A 10,804-nucleotide genomic window follows, 5' to 3' on the forward strand; every position below is an offset into this window, starting at 1 on the left:
TGGGGGGTGGGTATGTGATTGTGTTTGTGGGGTGGGTGGAGGGTGGGTGTGGGTGTGGGTGTGGGTGTGGGTGTGGGTGTGGGTGTGTGTGTGCGTGTGTGTGTGTGTTTGTGGATGCGTGACAACTCACCATCTCCTCGTCGCTGGCAAACGGCTGGGGCTGTTCTTCTCCAGACATGATAATGCGTCCGCGAAGATTCCGAGATCTGGGGAAAGAGAAGGGGAAAAACGGACCTGACTAAAATTGTTACGGTTACGAGGTCAGAGGGCTTGGAAACGTTATTTAAAATTAATACCTACAGAACGACAGTGACGCAGTCGGTTTAAAAATTGAGGTTCCGTGCGGGGATGTCCGTCCGCACCAAAAACTATTTTGGCCCGTGCTGTAGCTCGTCCAATGAAAAGACACGCTTTTTTAACGGATGACTTGGGACAGATGGAACCGATTGTTATCGAGGTACCGTTCCCGGTCTTGTATCAGTTTGTCCCATTTACATCAATATCCGTAAGAAAATAGTTCCGCCTGACTCATATCGAGCAATATTTTATTCCGGCCTCCCAAGAAAAGTGCCCTTCCACACCAATCTGTAACGTTGGAAAAAGTATTGCTCGAAAAGACAAAACGGGGTTGTCACCCGTTTAGAGGGCACTCTTCGGGAGAATTAGTGGTCCCGGCCTAATACCATAGAAATAACACTTGCAATCGGAAACACAAACGGAGGCCGATTAAAAAAGCTGGCTTGAGTTGCCAGGATGAAAATGCCACCCGATGAAGAAAAAAAAATAAGGTAGAAAATATTCGAAAATCTAACCCCACAAAAAAAGTACTGAAGACAGCTCTTTTTTCGACCTCCATTTTTGTTTCCGACTTCAAACTCTGAGTGTTATTTCTTAGGAGTTAAGCCGGGACCACTCCTCGTGAAGAATGCCGTTTAGAGAACCGAGGCTAAAAGTAAATGGGATCGAAAGCTATTCGCCAAAAAATCTAGGCCTATGCTTTTGTGTCGGACGAGCTGCAGAAAATTTCCCAAACTGAAATGACGGTTCGAGGCCTCCACTTTTTAATTCAAGAATCACTCGAGTTTCTTACTCATGGAATACTGACTTCAAAGTGAACCATTAAAGAGATAAATTTATAAATTGCAATTTTATTGATCCCAGAGGGGCAGTTTGGTTAACGGTGTCAAACACCGACATTTGCTTAACATTACTGTTGAGTCTAAACTCACTAGATCTAGATCTGGGCCTACTCACTTAGCCACCCGAGCCCTCAACTTTTAATTAGTTAAAACCGTTCGGCTCACCGTGTGACATTTCCAATCAACCACTAAACAACCCTAGATCTAGCTGTACAAAGCCAAGTCCTAGCATTAAGCATTGCCATTAGTTAGTAATAATATAATAATAGGAAACTCACTTGGTTGACTAAGCGTTTGGCTCACCGAGTGATATTTCCAATCGTTTCTAAACAACCCTAGATCTAGATCTTAATCTAGCTCTACAAAGTGCCCAGCTCAGAAGGATCTAGCATTGCCATTAGATCTTGATCTAGTCATTAATTAGTGAATGCCAATACTTGGTACAAGATTCTAGCAATAGGAAGCTTATTAGTTTTATTATTAGCATTAGAATAATTAGAATCTAGATCTAGATTCTAGATCTTCTAGTATTTAGTAAATTAGGGTTAGGCTCACCGTGTGCTATTCCCATCGAACACTAAACAACCCTAGATTTAGCTCTACAAAGGCCAGTCCTACCCCTGAACACTGCATGCAGTGCCAGTGGTCATTAGTTAGTTATAATAAGTTAGGTCGGAGTATTAGGGACTAAGAGCTAAGAAGGAGAGGCAAGCCTAGGCCTAGATCTACAGTCTGTGTTTGGTTCTACACGATACAACATCTAGATCTACACAAGCCTACACTGCGCAGCTTTTAGCTACAAAGAAAACTACCACAGCATTCTGATCATTACCTTAGGTTCTGAATCCAGATCAACAAGGCACAGACACGTTCGCAACTGTATCTGGTTTCGCTATCGAATGAGAGACACGGCACGGCGGAAGTCAAGGAAAACTTCCGCTTCCGCTTTTATTATTTTTCCTATTTCTGAGCACAAACGAGGGGTGGTGTGCAATCAACCTAAGAAAGGCGATGGAAGCCGTGACTGAACGCAAGTGACCAAGCGAGTTAAATTATAATATACAGAGAGAGAGAGAGAGAGAGAGAGAGAGAGAGAGAGAGAGAGAGAGAGAGAGAGAGAGAGAGAGAGAGACAGAGAGAGAGAGAGAGAGAGAGAGGGAGAGAGAGAGAAAAAGACTGAGAGAGAAGAAATAAGAGATGGGAAAAGAGAGAGAGAGACATAGAGAGAGGGACCAAGAAATAGAGAGAGGGAAGAAGAGAAAGACAGAGAGGGAGTGAGAGAGAAAGAGAGGATGAGAAGAGAAATGAGCGAGAGAAAGAGAGAGAGAAGAGAGTGAGAGAGAAAGACTGAGAGAAACGAAATGAGAGAGGGGAAAAAAAGAGAGAGAAAGACAGACAGAGAGAGAGAGAGCGAGAGAGAGAGATAGACAGAGAGATAGACAGAGAAAGAGATAGAGCTGGGGAGGGGGGGGGGTGAGGGGGGGGGGTAGGGGGTGGGGAGACTTAATGTGTATTTCACTTTCAAGCGATGTTGGCGACTGAAACAAAATACGCACACAGTGCGCCTTTATCTATGAGCGCAGACCTCCGGGACACACCGTGAAGCGCCGATTTTTACACCTCGTCTTTTTCTATGTTCTTTTTCGTGCACCAACATGTTTGTCTGTTTGTAGATCTACTCTCTTCTTCTTCTTCTTCTTCTTCTTCTTCTTCTTCTTCTTCTTCTTCTTCTTCTTCTTCTTCTTCTTCTTCTTCACAACGACCCTCACTTTTTCTCATCTCTCATTTGTAAAAAGCTTGTCCACGTGGCTACTAGTATCGATTACTCAATGTACATTAATACTCTAACTTTTTTAGCTCCCCGTTATAATTTTGAGAGTTTAGAATTCAAAGTCCCCAATTTAGGATAAGAAACCTGAGTTTTAGAGGACAGAGCCCCGTGCAGTGGTGTAAGATTTTTGTATTGTGAGATATGACGTACGATTCTGAAATAGTTGGGTATCGATATTTGACGATTTCGATACTATACAATTAAACGTCATTTTTAACAAATTTCTTTCTTTAAGATGCATGCTGACTTTCAGTATGTTATAGAGGAAGGTCTACTGGTTGTAACGACACCAAAATCATCTTTGTTGCAATTATTTTACCCCCATAGTGAAATGCACAGGTACATATGGATTATTCGCCTAGATCTAGATCTAGCACTACTAGCTAGTGAATACCATTACTCGGTAATAGGAAGCTTACTTGTTACACTAAATCAGTATTAGTATTAGGGTTAGGCTCAAAATGTGCTGTTCCAATCAAATACTAAACCACCCTAGAACTAGATCTACAAAGGCCAGTCCTATCCCTGTACACTGCATGCAGTGTCCAGCTAACACAGCCGTTCTAGTTAGTCATTAGTAAGTTATAAAAAATTAGGGAATGCCTTTCTAGATCTAGATCTAGACTAAGAACTAGAAGGAGAGGCAAGTTTAGGCCTAGGCCTAAGTCTAAATATCTAGATCCAGATCTAGTCTCTCTCCTTTAGGAGACTCGGTGAGTCTTGTTAGGTTCTATACGATACAATATCTAGATCTAGAGCTATATTAAACTGACCAGAATTCACCTATGATAAAATGTCAAAGCTATCTAATCATTACCTTATGTTCTGAATGAAGATCAAGGGCCAGATCTACAACACGTTCCCCAGAAAAATCCAGTTTCGATTTAGCAAAAAAGACATAGATTTACAATATATACTGAGAGAGAGAGAGAGAGAGAGAGAGAGAGAGAGAGAGAGAGAGAGAGAGAGAGAGAGAGAGAGAGAGAGAGAGCCCTTTGTCTTTTATCTAGAATTTGTCACACCAGTGTACCTATAAGTCTCCAGTCCGACTATCATAAGAAAATATTCTATTCCCTGGTTTCACCAAAAGAAGCTGATTTCTTTTTCTATGTCGAGGGAGACTGAAAACTGTGTGTGTGTGTGTGTGTGTGTGTGTGTGTGTTTATGTGAGAAGAGAGAGAGAATAAGAATAAGAGAGAGAGAGAGAGAGAGAGAGAGAGAGAGAGAGAGAGATATTGAGAGAGAGAGAGAAAACAGCTGTGGCCCAACTCTCGTCCGGAAATGTTATGCCCCCATCTTTTTCAAAACTTTTTGTTTCATCCTACCGTGGCTTGCAAAAGACAGAGTTCGATTCCTGTGTGGGTAGGGGTATTTTTTGTTCATCGAGTAGGGGGCCTACGACCGCCTGTCAGCTGGAACACCGTCACAGGCAAAACAGCACATTATGTAAATCTTGTCCAAGTGTCCATGGTCTGTATTTACACAACAGGTGCACCGTAACCGCCCAGGCCCGGCTAATTATCCAAACTGATTGTAGTGATTTAACAGACAGGGAAGACTGATTGGAAAACATAAAAAAACAAGACAGACAGGAAAGACTGAATTGAAAACATAGAGTACATGACAAACGGGAGGACTGATTTTAAAACAAACGGGAGGACTGATTTGAAAACAAAGAGAACAAACACATTTTGCTACCGATTTGAACTTTTATTTCCATACTGCCGGTTTCTCATAGTTTACAACACATTGCCAAAGCAGTGCGTAGTACCGTGTTGGCCGCTCGGTTCCAACCAGAAAGTGGGCAGAAAGTGGGCCGTTGCCCGAACCATCGTTTTTCTGGTTTGAACAGAGCGTTACACCCTTGCGCCACGGTGAGAACAGAGCGTTACACCCTTGCGCCACGGTAAGGGGGGGAGTGGGTCTGTGAGCTGTGGAAGACAAAACAAATAAGCGATAACAAAAACAAAAACGTTCCCTACAATTTGGTCCCGTACCCGATACCTGCTGACGCCGTTAAAGAACTTGCTATTACGTGGGCCAGTTCCAGTTCCCCACGGACACCTGTCACCCCACATAATTTTATCACTCCCTGCACTTCCCCCCAAAAACATTCCCCCCCCCCCCCCACGACAGCCGAAACTGACATCTTACGTAATGAGGAGTCAGGGGTCAGTTCCCCACTAACCCCTAACCCCTCAGAAAGAGTTCCCCAAACTGGTTGAAAGATGGAAACAGCTCATGCCCCCAAAAAGCTGTTAACTTTTACACTTGCATCAAAACGGATTCTTTAAAATACAGTGATTACTCAAAAGTGCAGCTTAGCGAAAAAATGATCTACACCCCCCTCCCCCTCGCTTCTCTTCAAACTTCATCAACTTTTTTACTTCACACCTTACCCCCAACCCCCTCACACTCACAAAGGTACTGCTGCCTCAGTCTCAAGCTAGGAACAGACCACGCATGAGACACACGGACAAACTGGACTGGCCACAGATACGGAAGCAGGAAGCTGAAGGGACTATTAAATCCTACGGAGACTGGCCCGCTCTTTAACGTCAAAAGCATCAACTGAGGCGTCTTATCAAGCTAAATAAGAACAAAGACACAAACTACACACACATGCATCAACTAGTCTCATTTCCCATATTGGAATACTTTGTCGTTCCCTTAGAAGCCAGGCTCAGGGCCACGTCGAGGAAACTCTTCGGGAAGAGAGAAAAAACAATGCACAGAGGGGAAAAAAAAAGGAAATTTAGAAAAATGTCTTCTGAAATAAAACTTATTATTGTAAAAAATGATAATTTTACAGACATGCCAAAGCATTAAAAAATTTATCATTCATTCCTTAAACTAAAAATTATAAAAAGTAGGTTATAAAAATAACAACAACAGCAACAATAATAATAATCATCATATATTTTACAGACATGTCAAACAAAAAAAATAAAAAATTATATAAATAATATATTTTTAAAAGAATTTAAAAACAATTTTTAAAAACTAAGAATTTTACTGAGATGTCAAACTCGCCTCCTAAAAAGATTTTTTTACACATAAATAAAAAAAAAAAAAATACTAGTAATGATAATAATAATAATATCAATTTTACACACATATTATTATAAACTCAATCAACTAAAACAAACAGACTTCACCACCCCACTCCCCCACCTACCTGCTCCGTTGTTTCTCCTGTCGGTAAAGAGTTCTATAATTAACTCTCAAACAACCCGCTGTCATCTTCCACCTCGTCGTCCGTATCCACCAACAACACTCTGTAAATTTGGTCCAAGTCTACCTCGTCCTCAGCCCGCTCCCCAAAATCACTATCGTCGCTAGAAAAAAATTTCTCATCCTCCTCAAAATCCCCACTATCCTCCTCAAAATCCCCACTATCCTCCTCCCCGTCCCCGGAATCCCCCTCAAAACTCACCATCTCCTCGTCACTAGAAATAGGCTCTGGCTCCTCTATGATTATGGGCAAGATATGCCTGGCTCCGTCTGGTGCCCGCGAAGACTCCGAGTTCTGGGGAAAGAGAAAGGGAAAAACGGACCTGACCCAAATTGTTCCGGTTACGAAGTCAGAGGGCTCGGAAACACTATTTAGAAATACCCACAGAGCGAGAATGACACAATGACACGGTTGTTTTAAAAATGAGCCACCCAGCGAAAGTGTCGGTCCGCATCAAAAATATTTTTGAACATGCTACAGCTAGTCCGACAAAGGGACGGCTTTTTTAAAGATGACTTTTAACTGACGACACCGATTTCTAGCGAGCTACCGCATTTGGTCTTTTATCAATTTGTCCCATTTACATCAGTATACCGTGTCAAAAAACAGCTCAGTCAAAATTCTCACCAGGAAATGTTATATCATCATATTTCTAAAAAGTTGTTTTAATGTTTAGTGTTTGTGTGGGTGTGGTTGTGTGTCTGGGTTGGTGTACTGGGTTGGTGTGTCTGGGTTGGTGTGTCTGGGTTGGTGTGTGTGTGTGTGTGTGTGTGTGTGTGTGTGTGTGTGTGTGTGTGTGTGAGTGTGTGTGTGTGTGTGTGTGTGTGTGTGTTTGTGTGTGTGGGTTTGTGGATGCGTGACAACTCACCATCTCCTCGTCGCTGGCAAACGGCTGGGGCTGTTCCTCTCCAGACATGATAATGCGTCCGCGAAGATTCCGAGATCTGGGGAAAGAGAAGGGGAAAAACGGACGTGACCAAAATTGTTACGGTTACGAGGTCAGAGGGCTTGAAAACGTTATTTAAAATTAATACCTATAGAACGACAGTGACGCAGTCGGTTTACAAATTGAGGTTCCGTGCGGGGATGTCCGTCCGCACCAAAAACTATTTTGGCCCGTGCTGTAGCTCGTCCAATGAAAAGACACGCTTTTTTAACGGATGACTTGGGACAGATGGAACCGATTGTTATCGAGGTACCGTTCCCGGTCTTGTATCAGTTTGTCCCATTTACATCAATATCCGTAAGAAAATAGTTCCGCCTGACTCATATCGAGCAATATTTTATTCCGGCCTCCCAAGAAAAGTGCCCTTCCACACCAATCTGTAACGTTGGAAAAACTATTGCTCGAAAAGACAAAACGGGGTTGTCATGCGTTTAGAGGGCACTCTTCGGGAGAATTAGTGGTCCCGGCCTAATACCATAGAAATAACACTTGCAATCGGAAACACAAACGGAGGCCGATTAAAAAAGCTGGCTTGAGTTGCCAGGATGAAAATGCCACCCGATGAAGAAAAAAAAATAAGGTAGAAAATATTCGAAAATCGAACCCCCCAAAAAAGTACTGAAGACAGCTTTTTCTCGACCTCCATTTTGTTTCCGACTTCAAACTCTGAGTGTTATTTCTTAGGAGTTAAGCCGGGACCACTCCTCTCGAAGAATGACGTTTAGAGACCGAGGCTAAAAGTAAATGGGATCGAAAGTTATTCGCCAAAAAATCTAGGCCTATGCTTTGTGTCGGACGAGCTGCAGAAAATTTCCCAAAATGAAATGACGGTTCGAGGCCTCCACTTTTTAATTCAAGAATCACTCGCGTTTCTTACTCATGGAATACAGACTTCAAAGTGAACCATTAAAGAGATAAATTTATAAATTGCAATTTTATGGATCCCAGAGGGGCAGTTTGGTTAACGGTGTCAAACACCGACATTTGCTTAACATTACTGTTGAGTCTAAACTCACTAGATCTAGATCTAGATCTGGGCCTACTCACTTAGCCACCCGAGCCCCCAAATTTTAATTAGTTAAAACCGTTCGGCTCACCGTGTGACATTTCCAATCAACCACTAAACAACCCTAGATCTAGCTGTACAAAGCCAAGTCCTAGCATTAAGCATTGCCATTAGTTAGTAATAATATAATAATAGGAAACTCACTTGGTTGACTAAGCGTTTGGCTCACCGAGTGATATTTCCAATCTTTTCTAAACAACCCTAGATCTAGATCTAGATCTTAATCTAGCTCTACAAAGTGCCCAGCTCAGAAGGATCTAGCATTGCCATTAGATCTTGATCTAGTCATTAATTAGTGAATGCCAATACTTGGTACAAGATTCTAGCAATAGGAAGCTTATTAGTTTTATTATTAGCATTAGAATCTAGATCTAGATTCTAGATCTTCTAGTATTAGTATAATTAGTAAATTAGGGTTAGGCTCACCGTGTGCTATTCCCATCGAACACTAAACAACCCTAGATTTAGCTCTACAAGTCTACAAAGGCCAGTCCTACCCCTGAACACTGCATGCAGTGCCAGTGGTCATTAGTTAGTTATAATAAGTTAGGTCGGAGTATTAGGGACTAAGAGCTAAGAAGGAGAGGCAAGCCTAGGCCTAGATCTACAGTCTGTGTTTGGTTCTACACGATACAACATCTAGATCTACACAAGCCTACACTGCGCAGCTTTTAGCTACAAAGAAAACTACCACAGTATTCTGATCATTACCTTAGGTTCTGAATCCAGATCAACAAGGCACAGACACGTTCGCAACTGTATCTGGTTTCGCTATCGAATGAGAGACACGGCACGGCGGAAGTCAAGGAAAACTTCCGCTTCCGCTTTTATTATTTTTCCTATTTCTGAGCACAAACGAGGGGTGGTGTGCAATCAACCTAAGAAAGGCGATGGAAGCCGTGACTGAACGCAAGTGACCAAGCGAGTTAAATTATAATATACAGAGAGAGAGAGAAAGAGAGAGAGAGAGAGAGAGAGAGAGAGAAAGAGAGAGAGAAAGAGAGAGAGAAAGAGAGAGAGAGACAGAAAGACAGACAGACAGACAGACAGACAGAGAGAGAGAGGGGTGGGGGAGTGGGAACAAAAGAGAGAGAGCGAGAGAGGGACAAACAGAGAGAGAGAGAGAAAGAGAGACAGACAGACAGACAGACAGACAGACAGACAGACAGACAGACAGACAGACAGAGAGGGGTGGGGGAGTGGGAACAAAAGAGAGAGAGAGGGACAAACAGAGAGAGAGAGAGAAAGAGAGATAGAGAGAGGGAAGTAGAGAGAGGGAAGAAGACAAAGAGATGGAGAGAGCGAGCGAGAGAGGAAGAGCGAAAGAGAGAGAGAGCGAGAGATAGAGAGAGAGAAAGAGAAGAGAGAAAGAGTGAGAGAGAAAAAAGGAGAGAGGGAAAAAGAAAAAAGAGAGAGGTAGATGGATAGGGAGAGAGAGAGCAAGAGAGAGAGAGAGAGAGAGAGAGAGAGAGAGAGAGAGAGAGAGAGAGAGAAAGAGAAAGAGTGAGAGAGAAGAAATGAGAGAGGGAAAAAGAGAGAGATATAGATGGCTAGGGAAAGAGAGAGAGAGAGAGGGAGAGAGGCAGAGAGAGAGAGTGAGAAAAAGAGTGAGAGAGAGAGAGTGAGAGAGAGACAGAGAGAGAGTGAGAGAAAGAGGGAAAGAGAGAGACCAAGAAAGAGAGAGAGAGAGAGAATGTGTATGGGGGGGGGTGTTTAATGTGCCTCTCACTTTCAAACGATTGTCTTTCTCTTTCACGAAGGGTTTGGCGACTAAAATAAAATATGCACACAGTGCGTCTTCACACAGTGCGTCTTTATCTATGAGCGCATTTTCTGTGTTCTTGTTCGTGCACCAACATGTTTGTCTGTACTTCGGTCTGTAGTGTAATAATGGTTAAGGCTGGCTTTTCTTCTTCTTCCTCTTCTTCTTCTTCTTCTTCTCCTTTTTCTTCTTCTTCTTCTTCTCCTTTTTCTTCTTTTTCTTCTTCTCCTTTTTCTTCTCCTTCTTCTTCTTCTTACTGCTTCCCCACCACCACTTTCTCTCATCTCTCATTTGTAAACAGCTTGTCCACGTGGCTACTAGTATCGATTACTCAATGTACATTACTACTCAAATTTTTTAGCTCTCCGTTAAAAATCTTTAGGCTTAGAACTCAAATTCCCATATTTAGGTTAACAAACATAAGTTTTAAGGAACAGAGCGCCGTACAGTGGTTTAAAATGTTTGCAGTGTGAGATATGACGTGCGATTCTTAAATAATCGGGTATCGATATTTGACAATTTCGATAATATACCATTAAACGGTATTTTCAACAAATTTCTTTCTTTCCGAATCATGCCGATTATCAGTGTGTTATAGAGGAAGGTTTTCTGGTTCTAATGACCTAGAGAGAGAGTGAGAGAGAGAGAGAGAGAGAGAGAGAGAGAGAGAGAGAGAGAGAGAGAGAGAAGGAAAAGAGAAGAGAAAGAGAGAGAGAGTGAGAAGAGAAGAGAGAGAGAACAGAAGAGAGAGAGGGGAAAGAAAGGGGAAGAGAGAGAGAAAGAGAGAGAGAGAGAGAGAGAGGGAGAGAGAGAGAGAGAGAGAGT

General features: G+C 42.5%; 1 protein-coding gene across 5 annotated transcripts in view; it reads right to left on the reverse strand.

Annotated features, from left to right (window-relative positions):
• The window catches only part of LOC101858465, a 35,707-nt gene that overhangs the window by 20,112 nt on the left and 4,791 nt on the right, over positions 1 to 10,804 (reverse strand). For 2 of the 5 annotated variants that reach the window (XM_035973640.1, XM_035973642.1), the window contains exons 2-3: positions 7,074 to 7,149; positions 131 to 206 (exon numbers count right to left, since the gene is read on the reverse strand). In XM_035973640.1, coding sequence (XP_035829533.1) covers positions 131 to 178 — 48 coding nt within the window. In that variant the 5' untranslated portion in view covers positions 179 to 206; positions 7,074 to 7,149. Of the gene's footprint in view, positions 1 to 130; positions 207 to 5,660; positions 5,676 to 6,402; positions 6,500 to 7,073; positions 7,150 to 8,928; positions 9,214 to 10,804 lie in introns of those variants that run through there. The other 3 variants (XR_004859446.1, XR_004859444.1, XR_004859445.1) reach the window with 3 other exon arrangements.

This window comes from Aplysia californica, unplaced genomic scaffold (assembly GCF_000002075.1).
Source record: "Aplysia californica isolate F4 #8 unplaced genomic scaffold, AplCal3.0 scaffold01577, whole genome shotgun sequence".
In the NCBI taxonomy this organism is placed as follows: Eukaryota; Metazoa; Mollusca; class Gastropoda; order Aplysiida; family Aplysiidae; genus Aplysia; species Aplysia californica.